This window comes from Dasypus novemcinctus, chromosome 23, assembly GCF_030445035.2.
Source record: "Dasypus novemcinctus isolate mDasNov1 chromosome 23, mDasNov1.1.hap2, whole genome shotgun sequence".
Lineage (NCBI taxonomy): Eukaryota > Metazoa > Chordata > Mammalia > Cingulata > Dasypodidae > Dasypus > Dasypus novemcinctus.
The window spans coordinates 1,552,788-1,573,023 of record NC_080695.1 but is presented as its reverse complement, the minus strand read 5'-3'; the positions used below and the strand labels follow the sequence as shown (position 1 = coordinate 1,573,023).

Sequence of the window (20,236 nt, the reverse complement as noted above, 5' to 3'; positions counted from 1 at the left end):
CACAGACAGGCTGGCGGCTGTCCCCGCCCCGCCAGGCCCCCCCGCACGCCCGCAGCTGCCAGGCCTGCGTGCAAATGACCCGCCCCAGGGCATTTGTTAAGGGCCAGGGGGCACCGTGGGGCCGGGCGGCGTGAGGGGTGGGGGAGCAGGGACCACGAGTCCTTCCCACACTCGTGGGGTCCCCTGAACCCCTCCCCTCTGAAGTCCTACAGGACCGACGGGGTGGGAGGAGCTGGCCTCGGGGTGCCCCGCCCCGTCCCCAGGCGTGGCCTGCGGACTCCCGGGGCCTCAGTGTCGGTGGGGGCCAGGCACTGTGCTGGACGCCTCCTGGGACCCCGGCTGGGTGAGGAGGCCGAGGGCCACAGCGTGGAGGCTGGGCCGGAGGGGAGAGGAAGCACCCGGGGCAGGCCACCCCACGGGGCCTCAGGCCGAGGACAGAGCAGCTGCAATGGGGGGGCAGGATCTGCCACGCAGTGAGGCTGGGGGAGAGCAGCCCCAGGGCAGGACCGGTGCCCCTGCTCAAGGAGGCCGTCTCCGCTGGGGCCGCACGTGGCCGCACACCACGATGCGCAGGACCCTCGCTGTCCGAGGCCAGGGGGGCAGTGGTCCCCGAGCAACGGGTCCCTCGCTGGGCCTGGCCCGAGGGTGGTCAGTGCGGAGTCAGTGCCACAGCACCCCTGCTGTCTGGAGAAGCCAACCCTGCACTCCCCCTGCGCAGAGTGGCGAGCGGCTGCGTTTACTGATACCGTGGTGGGCATTGTGGCCTGTGCTGACTGCTGACGAGCCAGCAGCACGCGCTGCGAGTGTGGAAAGCCACGTCGGCATCTCCCAGAGTGAACTGAGAAGGCGGTGGCCGCGCTTCGAACCATGCCCTCCGGAGGCGAGCTGACGTCCTCGGCCCGGCCCCTCAGAAAGTGACCTGGTTCAGGAAAAGAAATCACTCTGGAGCAGGTGGACCCCCAACCCCCTATGATGGGGGTCCACGCAAGGGGGGAGGAGAGACGCAGCCAGACAGGGAGGGGAGATGCACGTGGCAGGGGGGCCCGAGGGTGGCCGGCGGGGATGAGGCGGAGCGCGGTCCGCCACTGGGTTTGGACTTCGGCCTCCAGGATGGAGAGGGCGATTTCTTAGCGCCACGCCGTTTGTGGGGGCTTGTTACGGCAGCTCCAGGGACTGATGCTCGGGGGAGCTGCTCCGTCTGCCCCAGTGGGCTGCCCACCCGCCGTGGGGAGGGAGGAGCAGGCTGCAGAACGGGGATCCCCAGGGCAGGAGGTCAGCTCGGCCAGCGCCCTCAGACCACTGACAAGGGAGCCTGGGGAGCGGCGCTGTGTGGAGGCTGCCTGAAGCTGGGGGCCCCTCAGCCCATTTGATATGCTCTTTTAACACATTGGGGGCGGTGTTCATACTATGAAATGCGTAGATCTCAGGTTTCAGTCTGATGAGTTTGGACACATGCTCCCCGTCAGTAACCCCTACCTCTGTCGAGATATAAAATATTTCTGCCACTCTGAGGGTTCTTCATGTCCCTTACTTTTCCCTGATAGATTAGTTGCCTTGTCCTGGAACTTGTCATAAATGGCTTTATCCACACACGACTTTCTCCCAGTGTAATGCCTTTGAACTTCACCCGTCTTGGCTCCATTCCTTTTTCTTGCCTTATTGCAGTGGCTAGGACTTCTGTTGAGCAGAGGTAGCAAGAACCGACATCCTTGCCTGGCTCCTCATCTTAGGGAGAGCAAGCAGTCTTCCGCCACTAAGCGTGACTTTAGCTGTGGGTTTTTGTAGACACCCGAGTAAGGGTTCAGCAGAGAAACAGAATGTGTGTGTGTATGCATAAATATTGAGATTTATTAGAGAAATTGGCAAGGACGCCAGTCAAGAACCCCAGTGAAGGTTTGGATGAATTCCTCAGGAGAAGCAGGCTGGCTGAAATAGAGATAGAAGTTCCCTTTTATTCCTAATTAGCTGAGAGGTTTTTTTTTTAATACATCACGAATGGATGTTGTGTTTAGTCTAATGCTTTTTCTGCATCTATTAATATGATCATATATTTTTTCTTATTTAGTCTGTTAAATATGTTCAATTATATTGATTGATTTTCAAATTTTGAACCAGCCTTGCATTCCTGGAATATATCCTTGGTATGATTTATGATTCTTTCCGTATGTTGCTGGGTTTGATTTGCTAATATTTTGTTGAGGATTTTCCTTTTCGTATTTATGAGGGATATTAAGGTGTAGTTTTCTTTGCTTGCACTGTCTCTCCTGACTTTGGTATCAGGGAAGTGCTGGCCTGAAAAAATGAACTGGAGCGCAGCCCCTCTGCTATTTTCTGGAAGAGAGTGTGTGAAATTGGTGTTGGCTCTTCTTTAGATGTTCAGTAGAATGCAGTAGGAAAGCCACCTGGATCTGGAAACTCCTTTTTCAGATTTTTAGCAGCAAATTCTCTATCTTTCCTAGTGACAGGACCTATTTGGGTTATCCGTTATGGTTCAGGTGAGTTTTGTTTCTGTGGCTTCGAGGCATCGGTCTCTCGATCTGCACTGTTGACTGCTCGTGTGACTTCCCCAAGGCTCCCTGATTTTCCTTTTGATGGCAAGAAGTTTTGTAACAACATTAAGTTGTTACTGATGGTTTCGATTTGGGCTTGCTCTTTCTTCTTTGCTAATCTGACTGAAATTGTATTGATTTTATTGACATTTTTCAAAGAACTAGCTTTGTTTACTCTTCTATTGAAGAGACTTTTCTATTTTCTATCTTCAGTTTCACTGATTTCTGCCCTTAACTTGATTATTTCTTTCCTTCTGCTTGCTTTGGCTTTATCTTGCTCTTCTTTCTCTAGCTTCTTATAGTGGATTCTTAGAATTTTTATTTTCTATCATAAATATTTAAAATTATGCATTTCTCCTTTAGTCACTGTTTCACCTGCATCCCACACATTTTCATATGTTAGGTTTTTGTTTTCTTTCAGTTCGAAGTATTTCTGAGTCTCCTTGGGACTTCCTCTTTCACCCGTGGCTTATTTAGAAGCCTGTTGTTAATTTTCAAGTGTCTGAAGATTTCCCTGGTATCTTTCTGAGTCTGATTTCTAGTTTAATTTTCTTGTGGTCAGAGACACACTTTGTATGTTTAACTTTTTAAAAACTGTTTGTTTTATGATCCCAGATCATATGACTGTTGCACATGCACTTGGAAAGAAAAGAATGTGCAGCCTGCTCTTGGCAGACGTGCTGCCCGTGCCAGCTCCCTCCTCATCTGCCACCCCTAGTTCTAGACTCGCTGAGAGGGCCTGCTAGAGTGGCCCACACTATTTGTCCTTTATTTTTTCCAGTTCTCTAAGCTTTTGCTTCACGTATTTTGAAGCTCTGATGTTATTAGGACTTCTGTGTGCTCTTTTTTTTTAAAGATTAAGAAACTGCAAGACATTTATAAAACCATTCTTTTTTTTTTTTAATTTATTTATTTTATTTATTTCTCTCCCCTTTCCCCCTCCCCAGTTGGCTACTCTCTGTGTCTATTTGCTGCGTCTTCTTCTTTGTCCGCGTCTGTTGTTGTCAGCAGCATGGGGAATCTGTGTTTCTTTTTGTTGCATCATTTTGTGTCAGCTCTCCATGTGTGCGGCGCCATTCCTGGGCAGGCTGCACTTTCTTTCGCGCTGGGCAGCTCTCCTTACGGGGTGCACTCCTTGCGCGTGGGGCTCCCCTACGCGGGGGACACCCCTGCGTGGCACGGCACTCCTTGCGCGCATCAGCACTGCGCATGGGCCAGCTCCACACGGGTCAGGGAGGCCCGGGGTTTGAACCACAGACCTCCCATGTGGTAGACGGACGCCCTAACCACTGGGCCAAGTCCGCTTCTGTCTGTGTACTCTTGGTGAACTGACTTTTGATCATTCAGTAACGCCACTCTGTTCCTGGTGATTCTCCTTGCCCTGAGGTCTCTGTCCGATATTAATAGAGTCCCTCGGGCTTTTTTTTTTTTTTTTAAGGAGGTACCGGGGATTGAACCTGGGGCCTCGTACGTGGGAAGCAGGTGCTCAGTCCCTGGGCTCCATCTGCTCCCCGCAGGTTGCTTTTGATTAGTGTTTGCAAAGTATGTCCTTTCTCGTTTTTCATCCTCTATTTTTAACCTACCTATATCAATACATTTAAGTGGGTTTCTTGAACACAGTATATAGTTTGGTCTTGCCTTTTAAAACCCATTCTGAAACGATCTTGGTCTAGTTGTGTGTTTGTCTTTTTATTGGCGGTCCTGGGGACTGAACCTGGGACTTTGTGCGTGGGAAGCGGATGCTCAGCCGCGGAGCTGCGCCCGCTCGCCTTAACAGAGTAGTGAGCCTGACCTTTAATGGAATCTGCATGTCTCTGTGCTTTCATCACCCGCTTTCCAGTTGTCCTTTCTTCCAGGCTCCTCCGCCGTCTTTGGGATTACCGAGTACTTGGTTTTCCGTGTTAATGGACTACTGAGGCTTTGCGTCCGGCTCGCTGCGTCGCGCCTTCTTGGTGGCTCTGGGGCTACCGCGTAGCTTCTCACGGTCGGTGGAGAACTGAGGTTTTTCCACTTGGGGGGGTGCTTGGAAGCCGGGCCACTGGGCAGGCCCCTCGGCCTGCTTGTCTCACAGAGCCCGTCCGCGCGTCCGCGCACCTCACGGCCCCGTCGGGCGGGGCGTCGTTCTCGCGTTCGACGTCTAACCTGTTTCAAACACGGCCCGCGGTGTTCCAGCAGACAGTAGCGCTTCCGGAGCCCCCCGGACTCCGCAGTCCCCGGCCCCCCTCTGGCATCGCACCCCGTCCGTCTGTCCGTCTGCAGAACTTCCTTAGCCCTTGCTCCGAAGCCGCCCTGCTGGGGACGGAGACGTGTCCTTCACCTGAGAATGCCGTTACTTCACCTTCATTCTCAAAGCTCATCTTCCTTGGAATACAGTTGTGAGTTCAAGTTCTTTTATTTTCAGTGCATGGAACGCTGTTCCACTTGGTTCTGGAATATTCCACCGAGGACCGGCCTTTTCTGAGCCTCCTGCTGGCTCGCCGGGCCCCTCCGGCCGCGTTCTCCACGGCAGGGGCGGCTGCTCTGGCCGGTGGCGGCTGACGGCTCCGTGCGCACTCGGGCTCCGGGGCAAGGAGGGGGCCGAAAGGGTAAGCCCTGGGGTCTCCCGGCCCCCGAGGGTGCGGGATCCGAGGGAGACCGTCCAGCGCCCCTGCCCTGGTTTTCTAGGGAGAAAACAATCGGAGAACGTGACCTGCGGAGCTGAGGCTGCACCCCGGCCGCCCGTCGGCCCCGGCCGCTTGGGAGGCCCTCGCCCGCCTCGCCCTGCCGGCGGCGCCGGGGCCTGGGGTGGGGCCACGTGTGGGAGAGTTGTTAACGCCCCAGGGGCTCCGGGGCTCCAGCTGGGAGCGGGGACTGACGGGACCCCCGGGTGGGCTGGCCCAGCGCCCTGAGGGCCCCTTCCCTGCCCAGCCCTGCAGGGCCCCCGGGTGCGGACGCAATGCCACCAGCGGAAGGTCAAGGATGAGGGGTCTGCGGCCGGGCAGGGAGCCGCCCGCGCCAGCTGTGCAGCGAAGTCCACGCTGTGGGGGCACCCGCCTGCCCCAGCAGAGGCTGGCCGGGGGCCGAGAGAAGCGGCTCTGCTGACCTCGGGGTGTCCGGTGCAGGCCAGAGGCCAAAGGTGGGTGTTGGCCGAGGGTGTGAGGGCAGCCGGAGCCCCAGGGCTGCCGAGAGGAGAGCCGCGCTGTCCACCCCCTTGCGCCCACCCCCAGGCAGGGATCCGGGGGTCCCTGCGCTCCACGGCCACACGCCGAGGGCCTGTAGCGGAGTTCCTTCCCCCGCAGTGCTGGGGAGCGGGGGCGGGGGGCCTGAGCCCCCCGGGGCTCCGCGGAGGGGCCGCCCTGCCCCCCGCTTCGGTGGCCCAGATGTCCCGCTGGGCCCCCCGCCCTCCCTGGCTGCTCCGTGTGTCGCCCCTCCCACGGTCACTCTAAGGACAGTCCTGGGGAGGCCCCGAGACCCAGAACCCCACCGTCTTCACGCCTCAGCTGCGCCAAGAGCCAAGGCCACCCTCGGGCCCTGGACCCGGACCCGGCGTCGCCTCCAGGGGACAGTCCAGGCCAGCGCAGTGGTCCCCGCCCAGGCGCGGGGCGTGCACCACGGTCACCGATTTAGGCCCGCGACTCCCCCAGCCACGGAAGCCCACGGCCCAGCCCCGGCTGTCCACCCCCAGCTGGGGCTGCGAGGCAGGGGGGGCGCGGCGGGCGCGGGCGGGCGTGCGGTGAGTGTGCGGTGGGCATGTGGTGAGAATGCAGCGGGCGTGCGGCTAGTGTGTGTTGAGTGTGTGGTGGACGTGCGGTGAGAATGCAGTGGGTGTGTGGTGAGTGTGTGGCCAGTGCATGGCAGGCTTGTGGTTAGTGTGCAGCAAGTGTGTGGTGAGTGTGCAGCAGGCGTGCAGTGAGAGTGTGGTGGGTGTGCAGTGAGTGCAGCGGGCGTGTGGTGTGTGTGCAGCCAGTGCACGGCAGGTGTGTGGTGAGCGTGTGGTGGGCTTGCAGCGGGCATGTGGCAGGCGTGCGGCGGGCGTGTGGTGATCGTGCAGCAGGCGTGTGGTGGGTGTGTGGTGAGTGTGCGGCGGGCGTGCAATGGGCATGGAGGCCCTGCCTTGGGGCTGCGCGGCCCCTGGCCCCGGCCGAGCCCTGGAGCGCCCTGCAGGCCTGGGCAGCAGCCTGGTGCTTGTCCACGCAGCGCGGCCCCCTGGCACCTGGGCGCCCCAGCCCTGTGGTCTCAGCGGCCTGGCCCAGGGCCCGGGTCGGTGCTGGGCACGGCTGTGCATCTGAGCCGCGGGCAGTGAGGGCCAGCTGTGCTGCTGCCCCACCCTCGCCCAGTAGTCCCGTCAAGCTCCCGGGGGTGGCACTGTGAACTGAGGACAGACGCCACGTGTCTCGAGGGTCAGCTCCGCAGCCTCCTGCCCATCCCCCAAGACCCTCGGGGCTCGGCCACGGCCCCCCTCCCCAGGGCACTTGGAGGTGACCAGGTGCCACCAGTGAGCGCCCACTGACCTGCAGCCCCCGCCCAGGCCCGGCCAGTGCAGCGGGGGCTTGATGGAGGCCGTGGATGAGCGGGGTTCGGGGGGGCCCTGAGGCGGGCCTGGGGCTCCTGAGGGGCCGCCGAGCTCTGCTGTGTCCAGGTGGCACCACCCCAGGAGGCTCTTGAGGGGGCGTGGGCCAAGGGTGGGGGGCGCAGGGCAGCCCGAGCGTGGGACGCCGGAGGCGGCGGTGAGTGCTGCACCTGGCCGCTCAGGACCCCGCCCTCCCGTCCACTGCAGGGAGGAGTGTGCGGTTCCCTTCCCAGGTGCAGCTGCAGGAAGCTTTTGCTTCTATTTTTAAAAAGCACAGCACCCGGCACCCTCCCGAGGGGCTGCTTGCGGGGGGAGCTCGGCGAGCCCCCGGCGGGGTGGTTCTGAGGGGCCGCGTGGGGCTGCGCAGGCCTCTCCGTGGGCGGCGCAGGGTGGGCCTGGGCGGCTGCGGCTCTCTCCAGACTTGTTTGCCGTTCACACAGACGCTTACTAAGGTTGTGATTTTTGGTAAAGAACGTCACACATACAGTGATAGGCTGAGGATACGTTTATGTGCGCGCGCAAGTTGGTACCTGTGCAAATGCATGTTTGCACATGTGCTTCCACGTGCGCAGTGCATGTGTGTTTTCCCATGTCCGTGTGCATGTGTGTGCCACGTGCATGCAGGCGTGTGGCGGTGTGTGGGTGAGCACAGACATCCACACGTTTCGTGTCCTGCACGTGGGCACGTGGGCGCCCCAGCCTTGGTGGCAGGTGGGTCTCGGCCTGTGGCCTTTGGCCACCCCCGAGAGCATCCTGGGATTCCTTCTGGAAGCATCCGTAAGACAAGGCGCCCTCAACCCCCCCCTGCCCTATCGACCCCACGTGCTCTGAAAGCACAGGCGTCCCTGAGGAGACGTCCACACGTGGGGGACGCGGCACCCAGAGGCTCCACATCAGCGCCTGTTACCCATCGGCCCCAAGAGCGCTGGGTAGGACCACAGGGCCGATTTCCTCCTGGGCTCATCTGCTGCAGGCCTGACTGCGGCCGTGGACCTGACCCCAGGCTGTGGCGCCAATCCTGGGCTGTGGATCTGACCCTGGGCTGTGGATCTGACCTCAGGCTGCGGGGCCGGCCCTGGGCTGCAGATCCGACCTCAGGCTGCGGGACCAACCCTGGGCTATGGACCTGACCCTGGGCTGTGGATCTGTCCCTGGGCTACGGGGCTGACCCTGGGCTGTGGATCTGTCCCCGGGCTGCGGGGCTGACCCTGGGCTGTGGATCTGTCCCCGGGCTGCGGGGCTGACCCTGGGCTGCAGATCCGACCTCAGGCTGTGGGGCCAACCCTGGGCTGTGGATCTGACCCTGGGCTGTGGATCTGTCCCCGGGCTGCGGGGCTGACCCTGGGCTGCAGATCTGACCTCAGGCTGTGGGGCCAACCCTGGGCTGTGGATCTGACCCTGGGCTGTGGATCTGTCCCTGGGCTGCGGGGCTGACCCTGGGCTGTGGATCTGTCCCTGGGCTGCGGGGCTGACCCTGGGCTGTGGATCTGTCCCCGGGCTGCGGGGCTGACCCTGGGCTGCAGATCCGACCTCAGGCTGCGGGGCCGACCCTGGGCTGTGGACCTGCTGGGCCTCCAGGCATTGTCTCCTGGGGCCTGGCCCCCCCTGTCCCAGGGCTGCCGATGGCCATGGGGAGGCTCTAGGGGAGGGCCTGGGGCGGGGCCTGCTCAGGAAGCGCAGGGAGGGTGATTAGGGGCCCAGACCCTCCTCTGCAGGGCGTGTGTGACACTTTGATGTTTCTTACGAATTCCCAAAGAGATACCGACCACGTCTCTTTGTAAACTGGTTGCTCCTCTGGGCGTGATCCGATTGCATGAGATTCAGCTGAGCCGTCTGATTAGATTATGTTAAGATTAGGGCTTAGATTCAACCACGTTGTTATCGTGCAATGCAGTGTTGAGTCCCAGTCCCTTGGGGATAAAACAGACGCTCACACGAAGTTGACGCCACAGAAGCAGATGCGTGAGGAAGGAGAGATGAGCCCGTTAGACACGGCAGGGATGCTGGGAAGAGACATGCGCTGTTAGCGTGACAGTTCACAGCGGGCCGTGTGGGGCGAGCAGAGCAGCTGAGCCTGGAGAGGAAAGAGACTTACCCCAGCCTGCAGCTGAGCCTGGAAGAAGCTGGACCACGAGCCTTAAGAGGAAGAGGGAGGGATGTGGACTTGGCTCAACAGATAGAGTGCCTGCCTACCTCATGGGAGGTCCAGGGGTCAAACCCTGGGCCTCCTGATCCGTGGAGCTGGCCCATGGGCTGTGCTGATGTGCGCAAGGAGTGCCGTGCCACGAAGGGGTGTCCCCTGTGTAGGGGAGCCCCACGTGCGAGGAGTGCGCCCCGTAAGGAGAGCCACCCAGCGCGAAAGAAAGTGCAGCCTGCCCAGGAATGGCGCTGCCCACACGGAGAGCTGACACAGCAAGATGACACAACAAAAAGAGACACAGATTCCCATGCCGCTGACAAGAATACAAGCAGACACAGAAGAACGCACAGCGAATGGACACAGAGAGCAGACAACGGGGGGGAGGGGAGAGAAATAAATTAAGGAAAAAAAATCTTAAAAAAAAGAGGAAGAGGGAGGCTGAGCACTCACAGACATCAGCAGCCAACTTGCTCCAACATGTGGCAAGGACTGTGGTGAGGGAAGGAACTCATGCTTTATGGTCTGGCATCTGTAAGCTCCTACCCCAAATAAACACCCTTTATAAAAATCAAACAATGTCTGGTACTTTGCACCGGCGCCCCTTTGGTCAAGGTCAAGGAGCCCAGTCGCCCCTCCCCCAGGGATGCAGTATGGAGGGGTCCCACGGGCACAGCCTTGGGGGCCTCCTGGGGACCCTCCGCTGGTGCTCAGGGCAGGTGAGGGTCGGGGTATGGTGTGGTGGCTGGGGTGAGGTGTGGGGACACCCACCAACCCGGAACACGGACGAGGCCCAGGGCTAGGAGCCACGTGAGGGCCACCGAGCGGCCAGGCCGCGCACCTGCTGGCCGTGCACCCGCATCCTGGTGCCTGGGGAGGGGCCGAGGGGCCCGGGCTGCTGCCGATCCAGCCCCGGGGAGGGGGCACTCAGGGCCACAGGCTTGCAGGGGCCGGGGCTGGGGTGCTGACCCCAGAACGGGGCCTGTCCACCCGGCCACGAAAGGGCACGAGGGCCAGGACCGACAGGAGGCAGGGACGGAGGGAGGCGACCGCCCGTCCGGGCAAGGCCCCACAGCTGCGTGGCCACAATGAACCGAGGGAGGCGCGGGACACAGCCGTCCGCGGTGACGCCGGAGAAGCGCGCGAGTGGCGGAGGCGGCGGGAACAAGGCTGCCCTCTCTTCCCGGGGCAGCTGCGCCTGGAGCCCTAACCAGGGCCATTGAGATGCAAACGCGCCGCAGCTGCGCCGCTGGCACCGCCTGCCCCGCCCGGCCCAGGTGCGCCCGGAGGGCTCCTGCTCCCCCCCTCATGCTGGCCCTCGAGGGAGGGCTCCTGCCAGGTCCCTGCGGGCGGCGCTGGGGGGACTTGGGCAGTGCCTGCCCCGCGTCCCTCTGGGCTACAGTGTGGACCTTGGGGGGGTCCGGTCTAACAGGCACGGGGGTGTCTGTTGGGGTGATGAAAAGTCCTGGTAATGGAGGGTGCGACGGTGGCACAACGTAGCGGGTCCGGGTAATGCCCCTGGATCGTACACTTAAAATGGTTAAAACAGGACATTTTACGTTACCACAATAAAAAACTTGCAGTGGAATTCAGAACTCTCAGGCCCAGAGCAGAGGCCACTGCGGTGGGCAAGGGCCCACCCAGGCGCCGCTGAGGCCCCTGCACTGGCCGGAGCAGGCTGGACGACTGGTGGCCGCCCGGGCAGCCCCTCTCCCCGCTCCCCTGGGGTGGGCGCATCGTCTTAAAAACCAGAGCGAACAGACAACATTCCCAAGAGGAGAAAAGAAGGCAGGGGGTGGGGGGGAGGACACAAGCAAAGCAAAAGCACGACTGAGAAAACCAAAATAAGGTGGGAGAAAGAAATATATTAATATAAAGAGTCAAAACGGAGGCAAGCAGATGCCCCTTAACTTTCTTACATTTCCCTGTTAAATGGCCCAGCTACGTGTTCTTTAAACAAACACAATAGGATCTTACAGTCAACAACTAAAAAAGAAGCTTGTTTAAAGGTTTTTACTGTGAATTGGGCCACATACGACAAAGTGCACAAAATAAAGGCCCACGAGTGACCACGAGGTGAAGGCCAGCGCGTCCTCGCCCCCAGGACGGCCCCCCGGCACGGCCCGGCCCCGAGTTACAGCGCCTGGTGCCGCCGGGCCTCGGGCTTCCTGTAGGTGAGCTCCCGCGAGGCGGCCGTGCACGGCTTCCTCGGATGGGCAGCGCACCTGCGGTTTCCCCCACTTTGGTGTTTGTGCTGAGCTGCAGATCGCTGCATGTCGTGCTGGAGAGCAGGGGCGCGAGGACGCTTCAGTCCCGTCCACTCTGCTCCCAGCTGCGGCCCTTGTGAAGGCGCTGCGTGGCCTTCGGGCTCTCGGCTCTGGAGAACGTCAGGCCACCCCTGGGAGGCGTGCAGCTGTTGGGCCTGGGCGTTGACTCCTTCAGCTGAGGTGGCCTCTGCCAGTTGACATGTTTATGAGCAAAGCGTAAGCATTTCAATTGCCCTGCATTTTTGGCAACACTTGGCATGGGCGGTCGTCTCTTTTAGCCTGGTGTGGTTGCACCGCAGAGCTTTTCTGTTGTTTGATATCAGCTCTATTGAGGTACACACAGTGACGTGCCCGTAAGAGCCAGTTACACCCGCCTCTTCCCAACTGTCCCCGGTGACGACGCAGTGGCAGCCTGAAGAGGCCGTGGTGGGGCATCTGGATCACAGAAACCCACAAATGCCGCCAATCAGGGCTCGTCCAGAGAGCCAGGTGTGTCTTACCTAGAGCCGATGGCGTCTCTTGTGTGCTGCTCCTTGAGTTTTGACAAGTGGTACATAACCAACGTACCTGATGCTGCAATAGAGACGCAGAGCGCCCACCGCCCCACGCAGCCCTGTCCTTCCAACTGGCTTCAGGCAACCACTCACCTGGTTTCTGTCACTGTAGACTAGAGGGTAAATCCCCCAGCTTCACACAAATGGAACCACACACCGTGTCCAGTCCTCCCTGGGCTGCTCAGCAGAGCCTTGTGCTTTGGAGCTCCTCACGGGCGTGTGCCAGGAGTTCGATCTGCTCGTGGCTCAGGACTGTTTGAGCGTGGCTGGATTGCGGGGGGTTCCACCATTCCACGGGCACCTCCTGGGCTTTCCCATTGTCCTGCTCTTACGTGTTAATCTTCTTGGACCATTTGCCCACAGGCCTTTGAGTTTTCACTTCCCCTGGGCTGACACCTCGGGGTGGAATGGCTGAGCTGTCCGGTCACCACACGTTTAATGTTTTCACTAGCTGCCAAACTTTCCCAGAGCTGTTCTACCCTTTCAGATTCCTACCTGCAGTGGAGGGACATTTTCTGAAAGAGTTTTTAGAGGATGATATTATTTCTTCCTTATGGGTATACAAGATTACACCCTCCTGCTACAAACACATACCTAGAAACACCAGAAGAAATATAACAACATCCTTTTAAGTGCAAAGCTGAGCTGGTGAGCAAATAGAGAAAACCTGGGAGCAGGGACCAGGGCTCGGGACTCAGAGAACAGACTCACATAACTGGTAGGTGTAGGGACCCAAAAGCTATGAAATGCACATGGAAGCAGGTCCTGTCTTAGCTTAGTCCAGATGGGAGCTAAAGCAAAACCACCCCAAGGCAGGTGGATGATTCCCCATGAGTGGGTTAGAAGCTACCATATGAAGCCAGATGAGATCGTGAAGATAAGAAAAAATACATTAGTAAAAGAACTAGACATCTTCTAGAAATGAAAAATATAGTAATTGAAGTTAAAAACCCAATGGACAGATTAAACAGTGGGTTAGATACAGCTGAAAGGAGAATCTGTGAAGTGGACACTTGACTGAATGACATTACCCAGAATGCAGCTCAGATATAGAAGGTGGAAGAAACGAGAGCCACCTGGAGGTCAGATTGGGAAGTGAATGTTGGCTAAACGAATGGTGTGCATTCCAGTAAGAGAGGCAATACGTAAGAGATAACTAGTGGAAATTTAGAAAGATGCCACTCTTTGGAGGCAGGAAGTACATGTCCCGAGAGGTATAGAGATTAATTCACACTGAGGCACATCCTGATGAATGAAACACTCCAAAGAAAAAGGAATAATGGCCAAGAGAAAGTATCCAACAAGGGAGTTAAGATGGGCTGTACATTTGAGAGGACAAAATGAAAACAATCCAGACCAACCAAAACTGAGAGACTTCATCCAGCAGACTTTCACTGCAGGGACAGTTTCACTTAGCCCCAAATTTTGCACCTTATTTCTTCATTTTCCTAAAAGTATTGCTATGCGGTAAATCTAGAGGAGATTTATAATTCTATAGGAAGCATGCATGATTCATTTTAGGGGTAATTAAAAGTGAAGTGGAACTAAAATCACATGAGCTGGGGGGGAGCTGCCTAGAGTCCAAGGGTTTTAAGATCCTTACTCTGTTCAGAAAGAGCTTGTCACAATCTTGCTGAAAATTTTAGGGTAACTATTTAGAAACAGAAATTGAAGGTATAACTTCCAAACCAGCCGTGCTCTGTGGAGGGAATGCGGAAACCAGACCCTTCAGCAGACCAGGTAGAGAGAAAGAAGAGAAGAGTGGAGAAATCCAGCCCAATAGGCAGGGTCACGGGAAACGTACAGAAGAAACGCCCAGGTCGAGGTGACAACGATACAGTGCAGCTTTGTCAGGCAAGGACCTTCCTTCCCTGCCCTCGGCTCCCTCTCACCCTCTCCTCACGGTACCAGAACCTGTGAGACCTGCCCGCCCACTTGCTCCCTCCCGCCCCTGCAGAGCTGTGCGTGTGCTGAGAAACCGCATGCTCCACAGTGGCCTCAGTGGGCCCTGGGGCTGTGCCCTCCCCCAGCCCACGCCTGCTCCTCTCCTGGACCATGGCGCCCCCGCCTTCTCCGTCCCATCCCCACGCTCAGCTGGGGACCCTGCTTCCTACTTCCAAGGGAACGGCCCTGCTGCCCCATGCCCACCCTGCCGCCTTCTGCTGCAGGCGAGCCCAGCCCCCTTGCTGGACGTGGAGGCTGCCACCCCGTCGGCTGCGGGCAGGCACCGGCCACTCGCCCTCCGGGCAATGTGGGCTCGCCCGTAGAGCCCTCCTGGCCCCACGTCCTCTGTCTACTCTGCCCATTCCTTTCCCCACGGTTGTCTGTACTTGCCGCGCCTCCTCTCATCTCTTTATTGACTTAGAAAAGTTTTGTTACGCTTCCATTTTCATTAAACACGGAAAACGTGCGGGATGTTAATGGGGCTCCCTTGAGCTTGAGCTCTTTCCACAGGGCACTGACGAGCGTTTGCTCCATTTACTCGCTTGTTAAACATTACTTTCCTTGATCTCTCTTGTTAACAAAAACCCAGTGGTTACTTAAAAAACTTTCCTTTACTGTGGAAAGCATATACATGTAAACTAAAACCATTTCAACCATTTCTAAGTGTAATAGTCAGTGGCATTAATTAAACTCGCCATGTTGTGCTCACCACCCATCGACAAAACTTTCCCATACCCCAGAGACAGAGAGTGCAGCCGTTCAGCAGGAACGGTCCTGAGGGGAGAGGGGCCGGGGCTGGGGGGGATGGGGCTGAGGGGGGCCGGGGCTGGGGGAGTCTGGGCTGGGTGGCGTCAGTATTGAGGGGAGTGGGCGCTGAGCATCTGGTCCCCACGAGCCTCGCTTGTGGTCCGCCGGCCGAGCCTGGGCTGGGTGCTGGGTGCTGGGTGCAGCCTCGCTCCTCGCGTCCGGCTCCTCTGCCCCCAGGTCTGGGCAGTGCAGTCGGGGCCGGGGCCTCTGCCGCGCAGCTCGCGTGCACCTGGGGTGCGCGCCGCCCTCGGCTGGCCTGGGCTGCCTGGACCGCAGGGGACGGAAGGCCCTCCAGCCCTGCTGCGGCGCGAGTCGCCACGTGGGGCTCCCTGGGGCCCTGCAGGGGAGCCCCACGCCCACACATCTGCGGAGGAGACGAGAACAGAGCCCAGCAAGGCCCGAGTCCACGGGCGCAGCCCACAGCCCAGCAGAGCCGGAGGTGGAGCCGGCCGGGGAGGGGCAGCCCCCGCGACGCAGAGTGGACAGCCCCCCAGGCCGGGCAGGAGCAGGGACAGGGGCTGCGAGAGGGGCGGGAGGAAGACCCGGGGGGCTGTGGCGCGGGCGACAGGGCACTCCCGAGGGGCCGCAGCCCCGCCGCGTGTCGGTCCTTCTGCCCCTTCATGGCGACCCCAGGAGTTTAGGTACCTCGGGCTTGGCGATGGCCGTCACGGCCCAGGGCCGGCCCCCGCGACCGCGGCAGGGCCGTGTCCCCAGCCCTCCCATGGGGCCCCTCTCCAGCCCCCGGCCATGCGGGCAGGTCCCGGGAGGAGGGCAGGGGGTGCAGAGCAGGCGACGCGCCAGCCACGCCGTGCTGTGCTGGAGGGCTCTGCGAGGGCTCTGCAGGGGCTCTGGCCCCGCCCGGGCCTGGGCTTGCAAGGCCACCGCGGCCCACGGCCAGGTCGGACCTGAACCTCTGCTGCCCGTGGGGCGGGGCACGGAGGGCCGCCAGGGGCTCCCAGGGCTGAAGGGGGGGGGCGCGGGGGCCGGGGAGGGGCGCGGGGACCGGGGTGGGGCGCGGGGGCCGGGGAGGGGCGCGGGGGCCGGGGAGGGGCCCGGGGACAGGGGAGGGGCACGGGGGCCGGGGAGGGGCGCGGGGACCGGGGTGGGGCGCGGGGGCCGGGGAGGGGCGCGGGGACAGGGGAGGGGCGCGGGGGCCGGGGAGGGGCGTGGGGGCCGGGGAGGGGCGCGGGGGCCGGGGAGGGGCGTGGGGACCGGGGTGGGGCGCGGGGGCCGGGGAGGGGCGCGGGGACAGGGGAGGGGCGCGGGGGCGCTCTCCTTAGTACTAAGGGCCGGCACGTCCTGAGCCAAACAGGAGCCGCCCGCCTCGGCCGAGTCCACGGCCTGCTGGGCACTTCACGGGGCTCCTGTGGGCAGGGCGTGGAGGCCCACGGGCAAGGACCGGCCACCCAGAACGGGTGCCGGGGCCCAAAGTGCCCTCCTGCCAGGCCGGGTGCCCCCGAGCCTGCCTGCCCCCTGCCGTCCCCACCAGCTGGGGTGAGAGTGGGCGAGGGCTGCCCTGAGGACGTCGCGGTCCCCCCGGGGAGCCGGGAGGGCAGGGGAGGGGCCGGGCAGGGCAACGGGGAGCCGGGTCGTGGCCTGCCCACCAGGCCAGCGCGAGCAGCTGCAGGGCTGCGGCCACGGCGGGGTGGTCACTGCTGAGGGCCCTTAGAGCTGATTTCCACGTGCACGTGTGTCAACGCGGCTCCCCTGAGGACACCGAAAAGGGCCACGTGGTAGGCCTGGGGCCACGTGAGGCCACGCGAGGCCTGGGGCCCGGCCGCCTGAGCCTCTCCTCGCTGGTTCTCTGGGCAGCTCGGCCCCCAGCAGCCTCGGCATGGCCCCAGGATGAGGGCCCCCGATACGGGGGGCTGGCTGCACCCCCTCGGCTCCAGATGAGCTGCCCCTCACGCCCTCTTCCTGCCGCCGGCCCCCTGCCTGCGTCCAGGGACAGGGCACGGCTGCTAAGGGGTACAGGGGATCTTCTGGGGAGATGGAAAGTTGTGGAGCCAGAGGGCAGTGGATGCCTAATTTGTGGCCACACTACACGCCGCTGAGACGTTTGCTTTAAGGTGGCTCAGGGTTTCAAAAAAGGGCTCCAGTTGCTAAACAAGGTCCCCCAGGCCTTTCTGGAAGCCACCTGTGCTGGACGCTCTACCTCCTTCCGTCCCAGCGGGGGCCTTGGTGCAGGTGCCTGGCTCGGGGGCAGCCCTGAGAGGAGGGGGCCCGGCCCCCGAGCGGGCTCGCCCTCTCCCCGTGGGCTCTGCCCACTTGCTCCAGGCCCTGCAGTGCCCCCAGGAACCATCTTAGGGGGCCCGCGGGGGGGGGCATGGCAGGGCTGCGGGTGCCCAGAGCTCTGGGTGGGGCTTGTTGGGGTAGAGGGTCCCGGGCAGGGGGCCGTGGTGCACCCCGGGCCAGGACACCACACCACGGCCAGGTCCCACTCCCCTCCACTGACCAGGGCCGCAAGGGGCCTGGGGACAGCAGAGGGGCTCAGGCCGGCCTCTGGTCCCTGCCCAAGCATGAGCCTCTGACAGCCTCCCAGGGAGGGAGGCCCCCCCCCCAGGAAGCGGCCCCCACATTGCTGGCGGGGGGCTGCAGACTCGCTGGCACTGGCTGCCCTGTTCTGGAGCCAGGCGGGCAGGGGTCCGGCCCTCCACATGGGCGCACTTGTGCCTGAGCCCAGCCTGCCCGGGCGCCCCCGCTCTGCTCCCAGCACCCCCGCAGGGCCCCTTCCTGCTCAGGGCGTGGGGGCTGTTGTCCAGCAGGGCCAGGCCGCCCCGACAAGAAACCCCTTTCACTCGTGACAGGCAAGGCGAGCCGTGCTCGGCCTCGGTGTGGACCCGCTGGACAGGGGGCTGAGGGGCGGGGGCTGCGAGGGGGCGAGGGCTGAGGGGCAGGGGCTGTGAGGGGCGGGGGCTGCGTGGGGCAGGGGCTGCGTGGGGGGGGCTGCGCAGGGGCTGCGAGGGGGGGGCTGCGCGGGGCGGGGGCTGCGAGGGGGCGGAAGCTGCATGGGGCGGGGGCTGCGAGGGGGGGCTGCGCGGGGCGGGGGCTGAGGGGGGCGGGGGCTGTGAGGGGGCTGCGCGGGGCGGGGGCTGCGTGGGGCGGGGGCTGTGGGGGGGCTGCGCGGGGCGGGGGCTGCGCGGGGCAGGGGCTGTGAGGGTCGGGGGCTGCGTGGGGCGGGGGCTGTGGGGGGGGCTGCGCGGGGCGGGGGCTGTGAGGGGCGGGGGCTGCGTGGGGCGGGGGCTATGGGGGGGCTGCGCGGGGCGGGGGCTGCGTGGGGCAGGGGCTGTGGGGGGGGCTGCGCGGGGCGGAGGCTGTGGGGGGGCTGCGTGGGGCGGGGGCTGTGGGGAGGGCTGTGAGGGGTGGGGGCTGTGGGGGGGCTGCGCGGGGCGGGGGCTTTGAGGGGGCGGGGGCTATGGGGGGGGCTGCGCAGGGCGGGGGCTGTGGGGGGGCTGCGCGGGGCGGGGGCTGCGTGGGGCAGGGGCTGTGGGTGGGGCTGCCCGGGGCGGAGGCTGTGGGGGGGCTGCGCGGGGCGGGGGCTGTGGGGGGGCTGCGCGGGGCGGAGGCTGTGGGGGGGCTGCGTGGGGCGGGGGCTGTGGGGAGGGCTGTGAGGGGCGGGGGCTGTGGGTGGGGCTGCGCGGGGCGGAGGCTGTGGGGGGGCTGCGCGGGGCGGGGGCTGTGTGGGGGGCTGCGCGGGGCGGAGGCTGTGGGGGGGCTGCGTGGGGCGGGGGCTGTGGGGAGGGCTGTGAGGGGCGGGGGCTGTGGGGGGGCTGCGCGGGGCGGAGGCTGTGGGGGGGCTGCGTGGGGCGGGGGCTGTGGGGGGGCTGCGCGGGGCGGGGGCTGTGGGGGGGGCTGCGCGGGGCGGAGGCTGTGGGGGGGCTGCGTGGGGCGGGGGCTGTGGGGAGGGCTGTGAGGGGTGGGGGCTGTGAGGGGCGGGGGCTGTGGGGGGGCTGCGCGGGGCGGGGGCTTTGAGGGGGCGGGGGCTGCGTGGGGCGGGGGCAAGCCCACGCCTGGCGCCTCCCGCACTCCCCGGCTGTCGTGGGTCTGGGCAGGGAATTTGCTGACAGTGGGTGGAGGGGCTGCGGGTGGATGAGCAGGGACCACCGACTCGGCCCGGCACTGTGAACAGAGCCTGGGGCGTCCTGGAACCTTCTGGAGGCCGTGGGGGGGGGGGGCACGCTGCCCGGCTGTCGGCGGAGACCCCGAGACCCGAGGACGGGGGGCGGAGGCCAGGGAAGAGGGCTGACCGCAGGATGGGGGCACGCCCGCCCCGGGGCCCGCAGACCCTGCCCGCCCGGGTTCCGAGAGGCGCAGCTGCCACGAGCGCGGACCGCGTCTGCTCCTGGGCTGGCTTTATTGGCGTCGGCGGGGGCTCCTGGGGCCGCCCGGGTCAGCCCTGGGGCTCGGGCAGCGGCCAGTGCCGGGCCTTGAAGTAGCCCCGCAGGTCCCCCAGGCTGAGCGCGGGGAAGTAGGGCCCCAGCCTCTTCCGAATCCACCAGCGGCCCCTGGCCGCGTGCTCGCCCCCGGGCCGGCTGAACTTGTACTTGTAGTGCTCGGCGCGGACCCACCTGCAGGAGAGGGCAGCGTCAGGCCCGCCCAGGCCCCCGCACCCCGCCCCGGCCCCGGCCCCACCTGCACACCGGCCAGGGCCCCCCCACACCCCGCCCAGGGCCCCCCACGCCCCGCGCAGGACCCCCGCACCCTACCCAGGCTCCCTGCACCCTGCCCAGGGCCCCTGCACCCCGCCCAGGGCCCCCCACACCCCACGCAGGACCCCCGCACCCTACCCAGGCTCCCTGCACCCTGCCCAGGGCCCCCCGCACCCCGCCCGGGCCCCGCCTGCACACCGGCCAGGGCCCCCCCACACCCCGCCCAGGGACCCCCACGCCCCACGCAGGACCCCCGCACCCTACCCAGGCTCCCTGCACCCTGCCCAGGGCCCCCGCACCCCGCCCAGGCCCCCTCCTGCCTCAAGCCTGTCCCGCCTCCTGGACGCCCTGGCGTTAGCAGGTGGAGGCCCAGGGAGACCCCTCAGAGCCCCCCGCTGCCCGACACAGGGCCCGGGAAGCGCCCGCTCACAAGCAGGCCCCTGGGCAGACCAACTGCCAGGACAACTTTTTCAAAACACTTGACTGGGGAGTGGGTGGGGGGTGGGGACTTGGGGTGGGGGACACTGGGCGGAGGCCGTGTCCAGCCTGCAGCCGCCAGGTGGGCCAGGTGGGGCCAGTGGGGAGCGGGTCGGGTGGGGCCGGTGCTCCGGGCGACGTGCGGGGCAGGTGGAGGCACCGCGGGGGCGGCGGGGAGCGAGGGGCACGGAGGCCACGCGGGCCGCCCTCCTCGCCCTCGGCACACTCGTGCCAGCGAGGACGGAGTGGCCGGCCCGGGCAGCCGTGCCCCTGAGTCCGCGGAGACGTGGGCAGGGGTCTGGG

The 20,236-nt window shown here is 63.4% G+C and overlaps 1 protein-coding gene across 3 annotated transcripts in view; it reads right to left on the bottom strand.

Annotated features, from left to right (window-relative positions):
- Positions 1-19,142: 19,142 nt before the first annotated feature.
- Positions 19,143-20,236, bottom strand: part of LOC101440921 (lipase maturation factor 1) — a 70,664-nt gene continuing 69,570 nt past the window's right edge. For all 3 annotated transcript variants that reach the window (XM_071211098.1, XM_058285560.2, XM_071211099.1), the window contains exon 9: positions 19,143-19,375. In XM_071211098.1, coding sequence (XP_071067199.1) covers positions 19,198-19,375 — 178 coding nt within the window. In that variant the 3' untranslated portion in view covers positions 19,143-19,197. The remainder of the gene's footprint in view (positions 19,376-20,236) is intronic.